General features: G+C 34.7%; 2 protein-coding genes across 2 annotated transcripts; both read right to left on the reverse strand.

Moving 5' to 3' along the window:
- Positions 1–226: 226 nt before the first annotated feature.
- On the reverse strand, positions 227–16,572 carry LOC123914598. The gene is made up of 14 exons (XM_045965798.1): positions 16,441–16,572; positions 15,814–16,359; positions 14,276–15,496; positions 13,831–14,158; positions 8,798–9,053; positions 8,493–8,709; positions 8,053–8,405; positions 7,439–7,975; positions 5,322–6,522; positions 4,879–5,235; positions 4,349–4,586; positions 1,091–3,699; positions 852–988; positions 227–752 (listed from the first exon to the last, which is right to left on the reverse strand). Exons 1-14 carry the CDS (start codon positions 16,570–16,572, stop codon positions 494–496), a joined length of 8,391 nt encoding a protein of 2,796 aa, XP_045821754.1. The 3' UTR covers positions 227–493.
- Positions 16,573–19,717: 3,145 nt separating this feature from the next.
- On the reverse strand, positions 19,718–20,242 carry LOC123914599 (putative F-box protein At1g33530). The gene has a single exon (XM_045965799.1). It carries the CDS (start codon positions 20,240–20,242, stop codon positions 19,718–19,720), a length of 525 nt encoding a protein of 174 aa, XP_045821755.1.
- Between the last annotated feature and the right edge of the window lie 1,534 nt (positions 20,243–21,776).

Consider the following 21,776-nt stretch of genomic DNA (forward strand, 5'->3'; position numbering starts at 1 on the left):
ATGGAAAGAAAGATATTTATATATCTTTTGCAAATTTGTAGGTGATGAGTCGATTACAAACTAGCCTTCCTATGCGAATAGACATGCTCAAATATTTTGTTAGATATCTGATGACATGAATTTCTATGATGTTTTTAGGTTAGTATTTAGTTATTATTTTAGTAGTCTTTTGATAGTCAAAGCATGAAAAATATCTAAGGAATGAAGTTACTTGATGAAAAAGCAAAGAATTGAAGAAATTACACAAAAAGGAGCAAAAAAGGAGAAAAAGCCCAGTTATATCGTGCCACGATGGACCTGTATCGTGTCACGATGAGGAATTATTTAATCCCCATGGAGACCATCTTACCTACTTACTATATTACTTGATACTAAATTCGGGGATGCATGCTTTGGCATAAGAAGGTACACCTTAGTTATAGTAAACTCATTTTGAATTTTGTATATAAAATTCTCTTAATTTACATAACAATTCTGAATTTCTTTTCTTTTTTCAAATATTGAGTCGCCTATAACGATTTGGTTCACTTGCAACATAGTCTTCAATATCATTAAATATCGAATATTTTCCATCTTGGCCTAGTACAATACTTATTTTCTTATCATGTTTTTTTTTGCCTGAATTATTGGACCAGATATCTTCTGGTTCCTTCCAAACATCTGGCTTATACAGGAACCGTGCTATTTCAGATCGTCTTGAAAGAATTTTCTTTGAAAGTACAATTAGAGTGACCTTATCAAGCCTCGCACCACTGCAGATGAATGAGACAACAAAAAGATTAAGCAGTAATTAAAGCAAAAACAGAAAACCATATTGCAATTATTTATTACAAGCTTCTTATATAACTTACAGTATGCTTGCAGTGATTCGAAATTGGCTGAATAATTCATCCAAGCTCACCAACACCTCCATATCCTTTTTGTTTTCCATCATAACAGGGTTTTTCATTAACTCTTTCACAAGTACACGGTGGGTTGAAAAATAATCCTGGAGAGAATGATAAAAGTTAAGGAATATAAATATTAACTGTTTGATATAAGCACATTTTATTCAAAGTTATTTCAAACACAAAAAAAAAAATTAGCTGACCATCATCCTTAAGTATTCAGGTGAAAAATCAGCAAGACGCGAAAGATCTGCTGATGGAGATGTCACTTTTTCCAACCAATGCCAGAATAAGTCAGCATACATAGACGTGTCAGTTTCATCTTTTATCTGTCCATCGGATGTCTGATGTGAAACAGAAGCAGAGCTTTCATTTGGAAGGTTTGAAGAAAACTCTTTAGATGTTGAAGAATCAAAGGCTTCTGTTGTGGTTTCCTCTCCTGCAGTGTCAACTCTACTTGAAAATAATGTTTCTAATATGAGCTCTCTTTTTTGGCATACCGTTAAATCCACAAACAAGGCATCTGAACAAACAATTTCAGAAGAATTGTTCTGAAGCTTAGCAATCACCAAGGGGTTGTCAATCGCTTTAAATGCCTCAGCAAAGACTTCCAAACCCATGTGTTTCTTTCCTTTTTGAAGAACATTGCAAAATTCTAATGGCAGTTGAACGGTTATATCTCTCTTCCCCAACAAATTGCGAAGTAATTTGATATGCTTCTTACTCCCGGAGCCGAGATGAAGCAAACATATCGAAACAATCAATCGCAGGAAAAGTGATGGAAAATAATTCTCCACAACCAAGTTTGAATATTTTTCAATCCAGAATTTGGTACCATATTGATCACAAACAAACTCACTGAGGATATTGGCAAGAAAATCATGCACAATGTCTAATTTATCAGGCATGAAGCTCAAATTTGAAAGGGAATTTTCATCCTGGCAAATAAGCCACTCAGTGAAAGATGATTTTGTCGCATACATGAACCCCTTCCTGCATGATGTCAACAGAAGTAGTCGTTCAACAAGATACATAAAGCAACCAGGAGATATATACTCAAGTCGCCTTATCCAAGTCAAACTGAATGTATATTGCAATGCTACATAAAGCTTAAAAGTGGGATGCATCTCTAAAACCGCTATACTGCGCGATTCATCTCCTGAATACAACCGTATGCTTTGAATGAAATCTTTCCAGTGTTCATTATCTTTAAACCTTTTCATAACTTGAACGAGCAGATCATCTTTTACATTAGCTGTTCCAAGAATCATAACTACCACCCTTCCAATTTCACCAAAGGTCAATCTATCTTTCCGTTTAGTGGTTTCATAGATGACCTCTTTCATCATATCATGCCAAGTTTCAGTTATTCTTTGATAAACTATTTCTTTATCCAGTGATTTCTTCCAGTCAAGGGGAACTACATGATGTGATAAACACTCAATTTGTCTCCAAAATGACTCCAATGTTTTCAAGTTAACGTGGCCAAGGCTAAACCATTTGGAATTGAGAAGAAACTTTGAGACCTCATAGATATGCAATAAAGACTGTACTTGACAGAATTCGGAAAAAGCTTTATTAACTGAGAACTTGTAGAGTGCATCGAGGTTGCGCAAGACATCCATGCCAACAGAAAGTAATTCTGAACTCCAATAACTCTGAGCAAAAGAAATTAAAGGTTGAACATCGACGGAAACTATCTTCCCATTCTTCTTTAGCAATCTGTCTCCCAGTTTCATCACCCAGTTAGCATCAGGGATGAGCAAAAGGTAAATGTCATTTAGATTATAAATCCGCTTCTGAACACCCAAATAATTCAATGCAAACTTTACATATCTGTTATGCTGATGAGGCTCTTGAGTTTTGAAATTTGAAAGGGATTCCAGCACATGAACAATGTTATCCTTCCAACATGTCCAACAATAAAACAATGTCTCCACAGAAAATTGATTCTTCATAATCATGCCTTCAGCTGAAACATCAAATAAATTGTCTTGCCAGACATACTTAGAAGAGTTCAACCTAAAATGAGAATTCAGCAGTTTCCACAAACATAGCATTTCCCCTCTAATACTACTATGGATGCGAGAAGATTGCAATTGATTCATTACTTCAAATTTGCTGTCATGCTTATTTGACAGTATTTCTGCTTCTGTAGATGCAAGCTCATAAAAGCTGCTTGAAACTTCCTTCGCAAATATCAGCCCCTTTCCCAAAAGCTCGGCCTTCTGTGTAAATGGCTTTAAGGGCCATGCTTTGCTTCCTCCAGACCAAAGAGATTGTGCAAGTACATATAAAAACATAAGTTCGTATGCTTCAAAGAACTCACCAGCTTTTCCTAGCAAATCAGCCTCACGGAGAATATCACCCATCATCTTAGCAATGCTTGCAGCCTCCATAAAGTTGCCCGATTCCTCTTCCAATTCAAGAAGCTCATCAAGTAAGCATAGTGATTGTAAGAACTCACGCTTCAAATCCATTGAATGAAAATCTCTAACAAATTTCATCATGGATTTGATATCTTTGTTGCCAAAATATTTCCGAGCACAATTTTCCAAAAATTTCTGTTCAATTGTGTACAAATCATGACCATTAGCCCAACCAGGATCAGCACTTTCATTTTGTTTCCAGTGCTGAATGTAATGCAAGCCAGTGTCAAACAATCCACCTTTTGCACAAATATTCAAACAATCCGAGAAGAAACTTCCTCTAGCATACATTTGTGCTGCCATTTCATGACAACCAGCTAAATAAAAGCAATCCCCTGCCCTTTTCAAATCAGGCTCTTCACTTTTTTCCAAGTAAAGCTTCCCTGTTATCAGAAATACAATTAATTTTGAAGAGTAAAAGTTCACAATACAAAAACTATTATAAACATGATAATCAATTAAAATGTTTGTTAGATTTGGTGAACTCGTTAGGGGTCTAAAAAAGATTATTACCCTATAATATTTGCTTTTACAACAAAATAAGTCAAATCCCTATCTCGAATAAAAAAGATTCATCAACAAAAAAAAAAATTACATGATATATTTAGATATGCTTCAATAGTGAAAGAACAGTTTTATGAGTTGAAGGCACATGGGATTGATGCTCCATTATACACTTCTTGCATAGAATTACTGTTGCTTAGTGTTAAACTGTTAATGTTTACATCGAAGAAGAAATTTATTAAGGTATGTAGAAAAGAGGAATTCTCATAAACAAGATAGAACAAAGCATCCCAATACCAATTTGTATTACGAGTTTTGATATGTATATTCATTAGTTCAACGAACTTTCTTCATCATTTAATATTCTTGAGCAGATTCAAACTACGGTCAGAGCAACCTCGGCAAATAAACATAAGACCGAACCATGCAAGGTAAACTGCTATTTATGTTCTAAAAGGATATGCTAATATTTTTCAATATAAAATGACATAAAGGTATAGACAAAGATGCCAAATCTGAAGTTCATACCTGCTCTTTCATAATCCCCCAAATCAGAAAAACATTGGGCAGCAGACTCAGCCATTCCTATGCTTTCAAAAATTTCAGCAGCTTCCCTAAGCATTGCATTTGCATCTCCAGGATTCAAGTCATGTACACGGCGTGCAGTTGCCCTAAGACCAGCTGCCTTAGACTTTCTTTCCCAATAAGAGTCCCCGGCTCTTTCAAAACACATTGTTGCCATCTCATAGTTATTTTGATAATATAACTGCAAAAGGTACAGTCAAAATAATATATCATTTGGAGCAAAAAGAATATTAGACAAAAGCGGCACATCTAAAACCTTGCTCTATGCATTACACAATAATAAGAGTATAATCTATTTGCAATATTGTTTCAAAAAAAAATCTATTTGCAATATAACAAAATATCACCTATGAGGTATTTAGGTGACAGAATTAACACTGCTTAATGATTAAAAATAATAAAAAAGGAAACATATTAATAAAATCCATTAGTATGAAAGCACAACGAATATAATGGTCGACTATTAAAAGAACCTTCTTGCCACGTGACTTCCATTCTTCTGGACTACTTGCAACTTTCATTGTCTGAGCAAGTGAATCATCCAGTTCTTTGAATTGTACAAGACATTTCCTTTTCCAATAATCAAACATAGGTCTGCAATATTCTTCTGTATTCTCACATATCCACAATCTCTGTCTTGTACGAGTGATAGACACATATAGCTGTTTCAGCTCAGAGCACAAAATATTGTGTTTGGAATCATTGAAACTTGGATAAGACTTTGATTCTGCAGGTTCCAGCATATCTTGTTCATTCATGTACTCATCATAAATCACCCTCCATCGATTTTGCAAAGGTGAAGTTCCAAAAAAGTTGTACAACAGTACATCCTGCAAAAGAACATAGATGACCATTAAAATAAATAATCATAACATTCAAAACAAAAATAAATCAGATATGATACTGTTTAAACTACCTGAAACTCAAGCCCTTTGCACTCCAAAATAGTTAGAACAAGAGCTTGTTTCCCTACATATTCCAAAATTTCTTTTCGTGCATAATCATCACGTACCAAAATTACTTGCTCCGCTCCAAAGCCAACAATTTCCCCACTCTTATGTCCAGTGGTGCCAAAAATAGTTACAATTGCATTCTTTTTGCTCTCACACTCAAGAACAACCGGAGCTTCCCCGTATAACAAACTGGTCTCAGGCTTCAAAACATCAATAGAATAAGGGAAAAAGCGGAAAAGAAGCTCAATGATGCTCTGGGATAACTTCAACACTCCAGCATGAGTCCGAAAGTTTTGATTCAGCAAAAATGTTTCTGAAACTTTCAATTTCTCCTTTCCTTTGTTATAAACACCTCTCTTTGATTCTTGCACAAACTCCTTGTAAAAGAGAGATTTGATATCCTGGAACCTAAAATCAATTCCCCTTGCTACGGTTTGTGCAGTATCCCCACAGAAAACAAAACCCTCTTCTACATTTTGACAAACATATTTAAATAAAGCAATTTGACTCATGGTTAGATCCTGCACTTCGTCTATGTATACAAAGTGCATTTCATCACCCTCATATTTGTTAATTCTGAGTCGGCGATGAATGTCAGCAACAATATCAGCCAAATCAAATTCCCCTCTGTCCATCTTCATATGTTCATAACTTTGATACATATCATATATGATCTCCCTTTTCTGCTTGCTTAAACTTGAGGATCGGTTTTCAGACAAGGAAAGATAATCTTGACGGCTTAACTTCCCTTCACCAGGCTCCAAAGATTGCATGCCCCCTTTTATATGAGACACTATTTCAGTGAACACTCTGGATGAATCTAGTGTCTTGGTATATTGGGAATTGAAATGTGGCCAATATAACGAGTCAAACCTCTCATAAGTCACCTGCTTCTTCCTTATAAAAGTCTCAAAAGCAACAGATCTTACACCAATGTTCTCACTTAGAGAAGATAGTTCACTAAATCTTTCAAAATAAGAATTCCCCACAGTCCCATCAAGCATCATTAGAAACTTCTGAAATGTAATCACAAGTGGATATGATTCGGCAGGAATATTAACAAAAGTATCTGGTATATTCTTAAACTGTATTGATGTATCAACATCAACTATATCTTCCTCAATAGAACACCTATCTGCGGAAATAACCCCACCACATATGAATCTGTGTGCACAATATAAATAATATTAGATACCAATTAAATATTGCATAGAAAACTCTGAATTAAGGGAACTCAGTGAACAAACATGTGATACTACAATGGTTACTAAAATTAAGGAGTTACAATAGTGTATCTTCAACACCATTACTTAATTTCTTAAGATGAAGAGCCAAAAACTTACTATTAGTGGGGCCAGTTAACACTAAGCATAGGACATACAAAGAGGGTTAGTAGTCAAAACACACCAAGCTAAAGTACACTCATCATGCATTTCACTATATAAAATGATGTATACATCCAACAATAACTATATGAAAATCAATTCAACGCAGATAAAGCAACATTAAACTATATGAATTGTTTGGGGGGTGGACATCCGCCTATGTATTCATTTATCATGCATTTCACTATTGAAATTGCAATTCAGGAATCAAATGTTGGGGTGAAATTATTCATGTTTAAAAAATGAGTGATTTTTTCCTTCAATAATATTAAACATATTTTAGTTTAAAAAATGTGTGTATTCCTAAAATGAATATTGGTTAGTAAATACGCATGATAAAAACTAACAAAACTGTACCATTCATGATAAAAACCAACATAATAGATCACAAAATAATTACAAGAAGAAAGCTATAAAATGATGTTTACAACCAACAAAAACTATATGAAGATCAATTCAACAGATATAGTCAGGACAATGAAATTTAACATGAATTTATTAAAAATCAACAGACAATAACGTTAAAAGAATCCAATAAAGTCCTAGTATTATAGACCACACTTTTAGCTTTTGAAAGTAATAAGTAGGTGAAGATTTTCTTTTTACAGATAAATAGGGTTCAACAATCCATTTTAACAGTAATTTATCTAACAAGAAGAAAGAAAAGCTTATAGTCTGAAATAGAAGTTCCATACCTTTTCATTTTAACAACCTGATGTTTCACTGCTTGACAAAGTATAGGACTCACTGTTACAAATAATTGGTGTAAGACAGGCACAGGCCTGCCATTTACAGTAGAACTGTCTTTGTACTCTTTAACATAATTCAAACAAGGAACTTCAACACTCTTAATTCCATAAGTCTGCTCAACAACCGAATGGTGCAATTCCTCCTGTTTTAATAACTTCATGGTCAGAACAGTCGTTTTCCCGGTACCAGAGCGACCCAATACAAATGTACTTCTAGGAAAGAGTATTACATCATGTTCTTCATCTGATACTTCAAATGGAAGTTCCAGTTGATTACTATTATGATCAGAAAGCAAGTGGTTAACCACAACAGATGATAAAGAATAGAATTTCATCAGCAATAAACTCTCCTCAACCTTTGAAATCTCAACATATATTCTTTGATCGAAAGAAGCTGATTCATCTTCATTTCCATTTTTATCAAGATTCTTAATTTTGTTGATTTCTGTTGATTTTTCCCAAGTCAATGGGACCTCCATCTTCCTAGAAAAGATGTAAAACACAGCTATCAGTTAGCTAAAGCATCTTAGGTGTAATAAAATACAAATCGAACTACTTACCCCTCAAAACATTGCTCACTGCAGCGACTTATAAAATCATCAGTATATCTTCCAAAAATACTATCAAGATGCTTCACTACTTTTGGAATATCCTCTGGAGGAAGAACATCCCATATCCTTAAAACTTGAGTGAAATCCGATTCTTTTACTATGTCCGTTGAACAAACAACAAAGTAACCTTCAACTTTATATTGCTTTAACATCTGGGATGAATTTCCACAAAGCAAGTCCACTTTAATCCTTTTTGGTCTCCACCCACTAGAGAGTTTGAGTAAGAGGCCAATGACCGACTTCTTTGTCCGCTTTGATGGAAGATTTTTAAATGACTTTAGAAACTTATCACTGAAAAGAACCTGCACAAATGTTGAAAGAGGAACATGAACTAAAGGTCAAGTATATGATCACAATAAGTAATATTACTAGATCGGCAAACCAAATACCTTCCACCTAGAGTTTCTAAATATGACACTCTCAGCATTAAGTAAATCATCAAGTTGGTCCAGCTCTTTCTTGGCATCCCATATACCTTTCGCTAAATCCTTGTCTTCATCCGCATTAAAGAAACATTGACGTTTTTTAGCATCAAGCACCAAAGTTTTCCATGCATTTTCCTGACTTACTAGGGTCCTTTCATTTCCCAATATCCATAGACAATGCCTGTTGAGAATAAAAGCAATAGCGTTGTTGCAAATATTCAATTTGGACAAAAACAAATGCAATTGTAACAGCACACAATAGGTTTTACCTAGCCCTGGTAAGAGCAACATTAGTCCTCTGATTATTTGAGATGAACCCAGGTGAAGTACTGCAATCAGTTCTAACGGTTGATAAGATAATAACGTCCTGCTCTCCACCCTGGAAACCATCTATTGTTTTCACCTTCACATCGAAACCTTCGTGCTTATCATACTTCTGTCCAAGCTTATCCTGAATTGCAACAACTTGGGCAGAATATGGAGACACTACACCTATACTGAGGTTCTGGTTTGAGTCAAACCATGCTGCGTCGTTACAGGTACAAGAATTAAGCAGGAAGTAATTTTCTATTAGAAAATATGTTCACACTAATAAAGCATTAAATAAAAATCATAGTACTAGTTTATAGTATACATCATTTTTATCATGTAGGAAAAAATCATTTTAAAATAAAAAAAACATTGTATTCCAGACAAAGTTCATCACATTATAAATATGATTATACTTTCAGCAAATTGTAACCATGCAGTTTTAAAACTATAAAAAAAATTTATCTTCTTATTATTGTTAATACATTAATCAATGCTTTAAATGTTACCTAAAATCAAATATTAATCCAATCACAATCTCAAGGAATATTTTTCTACTGAATAATATATTACTGTGCAGGCAATGAGTAATTTATAACATGATAAATCACAACATAGGATTCATATGCATATATTTCACACACATACTGTAGAAATAAGTGAATACTGTTATATGTTATTCCTCAGCTCAAGGCTGGTTTAAATAGGAAGAGTACAAACATAAAAGGAAATAATAGATAGGCTTAGAATCTCCTAGAAATAACAAACTAGGAAACTAAATATTTTCCAACACCCCCCCTCAAGTTGGTGCATAGATATCTATCATGCCCAACTTGCCGATGAAATGCTCAAAGGTGGGTCTTGCTAAGCTTTTGGTCAAGATATCTGCAGTTTGCTGACTCGAAGTTACAAAAGGTAGACATATGATTCCGGCATCTAACTTCTCTTTTATGAAATGCCGATCGATCTCAATATGCTTGGTTCTGTCATGTTGAACTGGGTTATGAGCTATGCTAATAGCGGCTTTACTGTCAGAGTATAATTTCAATGGAAGCTCAATTTTCATCTTAAGCTCTTCTAGGACTTTGTGGATCCATAATCCTTCACAAATACCTTGAGCCATAGCTCTAAACTCAGCTTCTGCACTACTTCTTGCTACAACTCCTTGTTTCTTGCTCCTCCATGTCACAAGATTACCCCAAACATAGGTACAATATCCGGAGGTTGATCTTCTGTCAGTGACTGAACCTGCCCAATCAGCATCGGTAAAGATAGACACATTTCTTTCATTAGTCTTCTTAAAAAATAATCCCTTTCCAGGATTTGCTTTCAAATATCGCAGTATCCTATAGACTGCCTCAAGATGTTCCTCAAAAGGAGAATGCATAAACTGACTTACTACACTAACCGAGAAAGCAATGTCAGGTCTAGTGTGTGCCAAATAAATCAGTTTCCCAACCAATCTCTGGTACCTTCCAGTATCAACAGGAACACTACCTTCTTCCCAAAGTTTTGCATTAGGATCCATGGGAGTATCTGCTGGTCGACATCCACTCATTCCTGTTTCTTTCAATAAATCTAGAATGTATTTTTGCTGGGAAACTACAATACCATCTTTTGATCGAGCAACCTCCATACCAAGAAAATATCTCATGGATCCCAAGTCCTTGATTTCAAAGTCTAATGCTAATTTCTCTTTTACTCTTGCCATTTCAACTATATCATCTCCAGTAAGGACGATATCATCAACATAAACAATTAGGACAGCAATTTTTCCATCTTGGGAGAACTTTGTGAACAAGGTGTGGTCAGCTTGTCCTTGAATGTACCCTTGTTTCTTCATGGAATAAGTGAACTTTTCAAACCAAGCTCTAGGAGACTGCTTTAATCCATACAAAGACTTATTTAGTTTGCATACATTTGATCCAAACTTGTCTTCAAAGCCAGGAGGAATGTCCATATATACTTCTTCTTCTAAATCACCATTGAGAAAAGCATTCTTAACATCCAACTGATGTAGGGGCCAATCTAAGTTAGCAGCAAGAGACAAGAGAATTCTGACAGTGTTCAATTTTGCAACAGGAGCAAAAGTCTCTGAGTAGTCTATACCATAAGTTTGGGTAAAACCCTTAGCCACCAATCGAGCCTTGTACCTTTCGATTGACCCATCTGAATTATACTTCACAGTAAACACCCATTTGCATCCAACCGTCTTCTTGCCATCCGGTAGTGTCATAACACTCCAGGTTTTGTTCTTTTCAAGAGCTTTCATCTCCTCAAGTACAGCTTCCCTCCACTTTGGAACTTCTAGAGCAACCTGTACATTTTTTGGAATCTCTACACTAGACAATTTTGAGGTAAAGGCAGAAAAAGACGAAGACAAATTTGAATATGATATAAAATTGGACAATGGGTATTTAGTGCAAGATCTAACAGGTTTTCTAACAGCCACAGGATCATCGATATCGGGATACAAAATACGACTCTCAGAAACAGAGATAGACTTACCTTTTCTTTTTTTAGGAAGTTGATCATCCCCCGGTTCAGATTCATGACAGTGTTGAGATGTGGACTCATCACTTTCTTTGTGATTCTTTCTCACAAAAACCTTTCCTTTCCAAGTCTTGTTTCCTGCTTCAAACCTATTATCTTTATATGACTCATTATTTTGTGGCATTTCAATTAGATCATCATTATCATTGTTTTCAAGATTCTCATTGTTTTCTTCATGAGAAAATGTAGGCTCGGATTCACCAAGCTCACTACTCATAACAGGAGTAGGATTAGATAAAGAATCATGACCATTTTTCGTTGGTGCAGAAGTATAAGTCTTAGAACTTTGTGATACCGGCAAAGATAAATTATTAAAAAAACTCATGTCCTCAGTTTGAAACGAGTTAAAAAAACTCATGTCCTCAGTTTGAGACGAATCTTCATTTAAATTTCCCCCCTGAAGATGCGTGTCAAAAAAAGGTTTGTTTTCAAAGAATGTAACATCCATGGTGACAAACATTTTCTGATTTTTTGGATCAAAACATTTATATCCTTTCTGGGTTGGAGAATACCCAACAAAAACACATTTTATAGCACGCGGTTCAAGTTTGCTAATATTCTTATGTTCATGAACAAATGCAGTGCAACCAAAGATTTTTAAGGTCAAATCGTTTGAAACACGATCATTAGGAAAACATTCTTTGAAAATATGAATTGGAGTTTTAAAATTAAGAACTTTGGAGGGCACTCTGTTAATTAAGTATGCAGCAGTTAAAACTGCTTCACCCCACAAATAATTTGGTACTTTACTTGCGAAAAGTAAAGCTCTAGCCACCTCCAACAAGTGCCTATTTTTTCTTTCTGCAACTCCATTTTGTTGGGGAGTGTTAGGGCATGAACTTTGATGCACAATTCCATTTTCACGAAAAAAATCACTCAACATTGTGTTAAAATATTCTTTGCCGTTATCACTTCTAAATACTTGAATATTTGTTTGAAATTGATTTTGCACCATTTTAACAAAATCTTTTACGGCCTGACAAACGTCAGATTTCCCCTTTAACAAGTACACCCAACAAACTCTTGAGTGATCATCTATAAATGTGATAAACCATTTTTTATGAGAAAGTGTACTCGTTCGGTTAGGGCCCCAAACATCACTGTGAATAACAGAAAAAGGTTTTGATGGTTTGTAGGGCTGTAATGGAAAATGAGAACGATGATGTTTTGCAAATTCACATGCTTCACATTTAAACAAAGATAAATCCTTATTACGAAATAACTCAGGAAATAAGTGTTTTAAATAAGGAAAACTAGGATGACCTAATCGTGAATGCCATAACATAACATCATCATTATTATTATTCAGAACTAAAAAAGATTCAAAGCATGAACTTATTGGTTTGGAAGGTAGTTGTGATTCAGGTTCAATGTCGAAGTAGTAGAGTCCTCCACTCTCCTTAGCACTACCAATCATCTTCCCCGAGTTCAAATCCTGAAAAACACAATGAGTACGAAAAAAATTAGTTTGACAATTTCTATCTTGGGCTAATTTACTGACAGACATGAGACTACAAGATAGATTTGGGACATGAAGAACATCTTTAAGGGTTAGACTTGGAGACAACACAACCGAACCTTTACCCGCAATGGCTGAAAAGGATCCATCCGCAATTTTTATTTTATGGTTACCTGCACATGGACTATAAGAAGAAAACAGAGTAGAATCACCTGTCATGTGATCACTTGCACCCGAATCTACTATCCAAGCACGACTGGGACTGACACTAAAAAGGGCAGAAGTACCTTTGGGGGCAACAGAGCCAGAAAGAGTGTTAGATTCAAGAATTTTGTACAGTCTGTCTAGTTGTTCCATCGTGAATGAAAGCTGAATTGAAGAAGACTGATGCTCTTGATCAGAATTACTGGCTTGGAATGTATGACCCTCACCTCCACCTTTGTTCTTCTGATTTGAAGGTCGCGGAAGACCATGTAATTTCCAACATTGAAAAATAGTATGTCCCAAACGATGACAATATTTGCATTCACGACGGTATTTGAAAGTGGAATATCGTCGTCGAGAATAAAAAAACGTCATAATTAATAATCTTAGCCAAGTAGTACCGGAAGCAGCAAAGAAAAATAAACACCGGTGAACAGTGTGCGTGAACAGTAACCGCGTGAACAGTAACCGCGTGAACAGTGCGCGTGAACAGTGTCACCGTGAACAGTACCACGGGTGAACAATGCCGCACACAAAATCAGTTGTCGTGGTCAGATTGTAAACACGACGGCGGCTAGGGTTTTGCGGAAGCGAGACCCCCAAAATCGGGAGCTCTCGATACCATGTAGAAATAAGTGAATACTGTTATATGTTATTCCTCAGCTCAAGGCTGGTTTAAATAGGAAGAGTACAAACATAAAAGGAAATAATAGATAGGCTTAGAATCTCCTAGAAATAACAAACTAGGAAACTAAATATTTTCCAACACATACAAACCTCTAAAACAATTTCTAATTATTTTCATCACGACCGCCACTTCAACCATATTTTTCCCGTTTCGTCCAGCATCATCAAACTCTTCGGTGCCACCAATTATATTTATAAAGGAGTATGGACCAAACATTTGCCCTGGGAGATATTGTTTCCTGTATTTCTTTGCAATAACATTTGGAGCATCAAGAATTTGGTTCAAATAGAAGCATGAATTTGGAAAGGAACTAATTGATGGATGCATCCTGTACTGCATATTGAGGAAGTGATTACGATGACCCAATGTGCTCAGTCTCGCAAATAAACTTCTTCCAAAACCAACTTCACAAGAAACCTTAGACATATCAAGGACGAGCATTAGTATTAATTGTCAATAAAAAACTTAACATTTGTGAAAATGTAGGTACTGTGGTACTAAATTAACTAAATAAGACATTTTTAGAATACATACTCTACTTTCAACCAATGCTGGCAGCTGGCGTTCATCTCCAACAAGAATAGCATGGTTTATGTCCGGAAGTAGTAGAGGTATGATGGATTCACATTCCTTCAACTGTGCAGCTTCATCAATCACTAAAATGTCTAGAGGTTCCATGGGAACAGAATGCAGCATAAATGAGCTGGAAGCAGTGGAAAATATTAATGAAGACGCTTGTAAACAGAACTCTCTGATTGACTCTTCAGTCACAACATCTGGAAGTTTGAGGTCACCAAGTGAAACTTTAAGGGTTCTTAATAGAGAAAGGCTTTCAGTTCTGCTCTGGTGCAATGAGTATCTAGCGGCACTTACAACAACCGAATCAAGAGAACTATCTTGACTTTCTGGAGGAGAGAAAAGTTCTTCCAGTTTTTCAGAAGAAATATTATTTTCAAACAACAAAGCTTGAAATGAACCGAGAGAGTAAATAAGCCTGGAAAAATCTTTCAAGTTATGTTCCATAATACAATTTCTGGATATATGAGTACATAAGATGGAAATACAGTTTCTGAGTGGCAATGCAATAGACAGAAACCTCTCTCTGACAAACTCGATGAATGATTTGTGCATCCTCACACCAGAATCGGAAGGATTGTCAACTTTTTCCCCATTAGAATTATTAACATCAATTTGCGCTTGTTCTTTTCTCATCTCGTTCTCAATGAATATATCATAATCGGAAACACAATTTTCGAGAAGATCAATCATTGAACCAAAACAATATTTCCAACCATTAGGTGGGGTGAAACATAGCATGAGCTGCTTGACACGATAGTCCAAATATATTTCTTCAATTTCTGCACCAACTTTGAGCCGCTCTTGATTCCCAAACAGTAGCATGTCTCCTAAATTACAGAACAAAGCATCAGAGTTTCCATCAAATGATTTCCTCACCATGCTCAAGACACGCAATGCCACTTCCTTAATGGCAACATTAGTTGGAGCACAAACAAGAGTCCTACAGTTCATTTTGAATAGAGCGAAAAGCAGTGTGCCCAAAGTTTTTGTTTTACCTGTTCCCGGTGGTCCCCAAATAAGATCCACCGTAGACTTATGATTACACTGAAAGGAAGAAAGGCAAGCACAAATTGCCTTGTTTTGAGACTCATTCAACTCGGATGACAACCTTTGATATGTTTTATCATCCCTAAGAGTGTCAGTCTTCGTTGAACAGTAATAACAGTTTTTGTCAATCTGCACACCAAGATACATCGGCAAAAACTAAATGTCAAAATATGTCATACTTAGAAATAGCCAGACTCAATAACAATAAACTGGAAAATGTCATTCACAAATTCATAAATAACTAAGCAATACAACTTCTAACTACATTCTTTGTTTCTAAAAAAGTGTTAAAATAACTATAACTATAACAAACAATCAACAACAAATATCAAGATAACCAAAACTTCACTACAGTGATTATGCTTCATTATAGTACAAGTTAACAATACAAATTTTCACGGGAACAACTAACTCAAATCCTTAACATATAAAGATAACGTTCTTACCACATCAGTAGCACATAAAATCCTCTCAATGAGCTTCGAATCTCCACCCATATGCAGGGCGTTCCATATCCATCTATTAGGCGTTATATTCATCAAGAATATAATAAACAAAGACTTTTGCCCCATTTCATCAATGTCTTTAGAAGCAATCACTTTAAAAGTAGTATCATCACCACTATTCTTAATCTCTTCACCAAGAATCCCAGTGGACAACACAAAACTCCACATCTTTCCTGACCTTGTTAAATCATTAACAGTTTCAGGTTTAAAATCCGCCAAAATAAAAACATCTCCAAACAATGTTTTATATAACTCTTTTCCATAACTAGAAGAGGCATTTTTCCAAGTATCAGTTTTAACAACATAGTGATTTCTACCACATGAATGTGAGAGTTTCTTTTCAAGAGAAACCACTTGAGCATAAGGTGAACTAGACAAATTCTCCATAGAAGAACATAGATTTGCTCGTGTTTCTTCCAACAAAGGATACACAAATGACTTAAAATATTTTTCAGGAGATTTGAAATATAAATCAATATATTCCACCTACAAAAACAAATATAAAAAACAAATTAAAATGCAATGAAAAAAAAAAAAAGTGTGAGAGTAAGAGAATAAAAATGAAACCTTGTTTTTGTAAAGATCTTCGTTGAAGATATCTTGAAGAGACCATGAAAAAATGGTGTTAATGAAGTTGTGATCTTCACGGTAACTAGTTTTCTTGTTCCTCTTTCTTGAAGTTGAACTTGAAGGATTCATTGTGTTTTCTTTCTTGAGGTTTCACAGAGCTAAGTAGAAACTACACACACAGTGAAATTTACTAGAGCAAATGCATTTCTCTTTCTTCTAACCAAGAATTTGTTTCAAGAGGTTTTGAGAGAAAACAAATGCATAACACACTACACACACACACACAGTGGAATATACTAGAACACTACTAATGCATTTTATTTTTTCATTTATTTTATCTTAACAAGTTTGTTGTACTGGATTTTGTCTCATTGTAACCAGTAGGCAGTAACCACTAACCATACTCTTCGCCACTCACTCTCTAGGCGTGTCCTTTCTTTCTTTCTTTCTTATCCGCCAAAGCAGAGCAAAATTCAGTATTGAAATTTTTTAGTACACATCTAAATAAATTTACTTTTTGTTGAGGTAGACAATTTTTTTCTTTGTTATCCCGAATTTTCTCTATACGCTTGAGTCAAAAATCGAACATCTGACCACAAGCTTAAGAGAGCTGACACCCTTACCACTTGTACCAATTGATTGTTGCTGAAGTGGACAATTCTAATAGATTAGTTTTTTTTTGACAAAATTCTAATAGATTATTAAAAACAATTATATTAAACACTATTTATGAACTTATTAGAATTATCCACATTAGAACCTCCTTAATGTAATACATTCAAAATAAATGCTTGTTTGGTAAAGCTAGATTTTAAGCTTATAGCTTATATAAGCTCGTATGACAAAAAATACTTGTTTGGTAAACTTTTTCCAAAAAGCTTATAGTTTATTTTATTAGTTTATAGTTTATTTTTAAATGCTATTTTATGTTGCTTGTACCTTATAATTTTTTATTTCAATTTTACCCTTATTATCTTACTTGAAAAAATGTTTAAATACAATTTTTATCCTTGTAAAAAATTAAATATTATTAAACATATTTTATTTTTATTTCTTTTCATACTTATAAGCTAATTCAACCGTTAATTTAAAAAAAAAACAAAAATACAAATTCAACCCATTTATTAGCTAAAAATTAACCTATAAACCAGTAAGTATTAACTTATTATTATCCCTTAGCTAATTCACCTTCACCTGTACTCTATTATAGAGTCTTACTCACTACCATGTCATGTCACATTAAAATATTATATATATTTTTGCCATTTCTAGCTTCTCCAGTCCCTTATTCACTGGCAAACGCAAAACACAACCGAAATGGTGAAAGTTGACTCTCTTCATGTAATCTCTGTAATGTAACCCCCAATCCCAACACACAATTCCTTAATAATGCTACGTTGTTTCTCACTTTATCCTTCTCCATTATCCAATATCTGCAAACTTTCCACTTTGCAACCATCAAAACTGCATTGAAATATGAAGAAGCCTTTTAAAAAAAAAAAAATGTCCCTAAATATACCAATACTTTACAAATTTTTAGGTGTAATTATTACTTTTTTTTTTTCAAATATATACCCCTAATTAATAGTACTACCATTAACTTTCATTGAAATATGCAAAAGTAACATTGAATACATTAATTATAAAGGGAAATTAATAAAAATCTCACATATGTCAAACAAAATTAGTATTATCCTAACAATTTTTCTTAATACCCATGTTTTTTTTGTAATGGTTACAGGATTATATTTAGGGACGGAGGGAGTATGGTTAGCAACCTTCCGGTATCAAACTACACAACAAAGGTTTCACACGTCATGATTGTAATGGTAAGGAATAAAAGAAACAAATAAAAGAAATTAAGGTTTAAATGTAATTTAGGTATGTTTATTTTCAATTTTTTAAATTTTGATCTCCCTATTTTCAACAATTGCAGGATTGACGGAAATAAAAATATAACACCTTAATCTATAAAATCATAGATCCATGACTGACGCGGATTTTCTTTTTAATAGTGTCATTTTGGACACAACCAACATCAATAAAAATAGAAATGTGCTATATAAACACAAAAAGGTTGGAGAATATGCTATAAACTAAATAAGCTATAAACTCTTTAAAAAATGTTTACCAAACTGATTTTTTTTGTTATAAATTATAAGTTATAAGCTCAAAATCTAACCTTACCAAACAAAAACAAAGCCTTAACCTTATCATTTGCCCTGTTAAACTCTTCCACAAAATCACAAGCTTAATTGAATTAACAAATATTTTCCTTTTAAACAAGAAGTTCTTATGAATGTAATGACTTGCTCACTTTTTCCATTTTCCACTTTTCTGTCTCACAAAACACCATAGTACTATGCTATTTAAAAATGTTGCAAACTCTATCCAAGAGATACGAGAACAGAATATAACTGTTTTTCCTAAGTTCACCACAAACTCCATCCAACACTCATTTCTGAAAACGATGGATGTAAAGATCAAAGCACTAATAACAGAAAAGGCTAAATATAAACAAAACAATCTGCAAAAGGCTAGATACTAAGTGCAATCATTAAACAACAATCTGTAAACAAGTAATGTAGTTAGTTAATGTTAGGTGTGTGTGTGTATGTTAGGCTTGCGAGGCTTGTGGCATGCCTAGGCCTGTGCTTGTGTGCAGCGTGCGTAGCCTGCAAGGCTGCAAGGTCGGGCTTGGCTTGGCTTGGCGCGCAAGGCAACTTGTGTTTGTTACTTGTATTGACCATATGGTTTGTAACTCTATATAAAGGCATTGCCTATGTGATGAATAAACTAGAGAACACCATTTGGAATTAACAATCGGTATCAGAGCCTGGTTGCTAGCAAGTACATCAAACAGTTAATAGCGATATCGAATAAAAAACAAAAATACCAAATAGTTCCAAAATGTCAAACCAGTTATAACAATACAACTGTGTAAAGAAAGTTGCAACAAATTCACAGAATGGAGTAAATAAAAAGCAATGTTTGTAAAACCTGGAAGACTCCACTCTACAAATGTGGTGATACAAGACTCTCATGGTAAATATGTTGACCAGACAAATCACCATAACAAATCCGGGGACAATCCAAGTTACCATTATTTTTTTTTACCCAATTTAGAGTGCCACTCACAAATTTTCCATTATATCTAGTGGATTGACAAAGGAAATCTTGAATAGTTTTCCAAGAATTTTCACCAAAAGTATAAAGTTTGGTCACATTTTCATAACGCAAAACTACTAGTACTTTGTACTTTTCATTAACATGATCATAGCCAAATCCATGATACGAGATCAAAGAATCTAAGAGTTGGAGAATTTTTGGATTCATATCTGATAGAAGGGTTCCATAATTTAACATAACCTCCTTCCGTATCAAACAGACACAGCAACCCATTGCATGAACCAAGAATACGGAACCTGTGTTCCATGCTGAACTCAACCGGATCAGTAGGTTTTGATGGATTTTCGAACATTGGTTTAACAGCGAAAGATATGATTTTGCCTAATTTACCAGTAAGACGAGAAGAGAATAATCGTTGATGGGTTATGCTTGTTATGCTCCGAAGGTGAGTCTTTGCAAATTTGGGATCGGAAATTAGGGTTTTCCATGATTTGCTCACACACTTCAGTTGTACAAGGAATTTCACCGGAAGACACAAAAGGATCTGAAAGATGAGTTCATCGGGTAAAAATGGCGGATGAAGTAAACCGTCGGTTGTCGGAGAAAGATGGCGGTGGGGCCTCTTGGCGGTGTTATTTTGTTCAACGATCTTCTTAACATTGTCAGACATTTTTGTATTCATACCGTGTATTTGAGGTGTTATATGGTGAGAAAATTGGTAGAAGTGTTTGTAAGAATAGAAATAAAGATGTATTTAATATTTTGTTAGTTATCACAAAACAACTAAGATGAAATGACTTGTACAAAACAAACACCCAACAGTTTAACAAAAGGATACAAATTATATCATTTGCTATAACAATAACAAAATCTTCAAAATACTTTTCAAAAGTTTACTGCAAAAATTCCACAAAATTTACTATAACCAGACAGTTTGAAATGTAAGCTCAGAAATTACTACATCATTTGCATGTACGATGAAAATTTTCATTTCTTACCCTTTTTCCCTCCCTTGTTTTTCTTCCCCTTGTCATATTTTGATTCCTTCCAAACATTACGCTTATACAAGAGGCGCACTACTTCTGATCGTCTTGAAAGAATTTTCTTTGAAAGTGCAATTAGAGTGTCCTTCTCAATCATCCATAAACCACTGCAGATGAGACAACAAAAAGATTAACAAGTAAAGCAAAAACAGAAAATCATATTGCAATTATTTATTACAAGTTACTTATATAGCTTACGTCATGCTCATAGAGCCTCGAAGTTGCATCATGTCTTCAAACAAGCTCACCAACACTTCCATATCATTTTTGTTTTCCATCTCAGCAGGGTTTTGTATTAACACTTTCAACAGTAGAATGTGGGCTTCCAAACATTCCTGGAAAGAATGAAAAAAGTTAAGAAAAACAAACTTGACCATTTGATATAAGCACATTTTATTCAAAGTTATTTGAAACACAAAACAAATTCGCTGACCTTTATCGCCATGGAAGCAAGACGTGATACATCTGCTGATGCAGATCCCACATTTTCCAACCATTTCCAGAAAAAGTCAGCATCCACAGGCATGTTAACTTCATCTTTTATCTGTCCATCTGATGCCTGATCTGAGACAGAAGCAGATCTTTCATTTGGAAGGTTTGAAGAAAACTCCTTATATGTTGAATCAGAGGCTTCAGTTGTGGTTTCCTCTCCCGCAGTGTCAACTCTACTTGGAAATAATGTTTCTAATATGAGCTCTCTTTTTTGGCATATCGTTAAATCCACAAACACAGCATCTGAACACACAATTTCGGAAGAATTGTTCTGAACCTTAGCAATCACCAAGGGGTTGCCAATCACTTTAAAAGCCTCAGAAATGACTTCCAAACCCATTTGTTTCTTTCCTTTTTGAAGAATGTGGAAAAATTTTGATGGCAGTTGAGCGGCTATATATCTCTGCCTCAACAAATTGCGAAGTAATTTGATATAATTGTCACTTCCAGAGCCGAGATGAAGCAAACACATCGAAACAGCGAATCGCAGGAGAAGCGATGGAAAATAATCCTTCACATCCAAGTTTGATTTTTTAATCCAGGTTTTGATACCATTTTCATCACAAACAAACTTATGGAGGATATAGGCAATAAAATCATGGGCAGACTCGAATCGGAACTCTGTGAAGCTCAAATTTGAAAGGGAATTTTCATCCTGGCAAATAAGCC

Source organism: Trifolium pratense, linkage group LG3, assembly GCF_020283565.1.
Source record: "Trifolium pratense cultivar HEN17-A07 linkage group LG3, ARS_RC_1.1, whole genome shotgun sequence".
Taxonomy (NCBI): domain Eukaryota; kingdom Viridiplantae; phylum Streptophyta; class Magnoliopsida; order Fabales; family Fabaceae; genus Trifolium; species Trifolium pratense.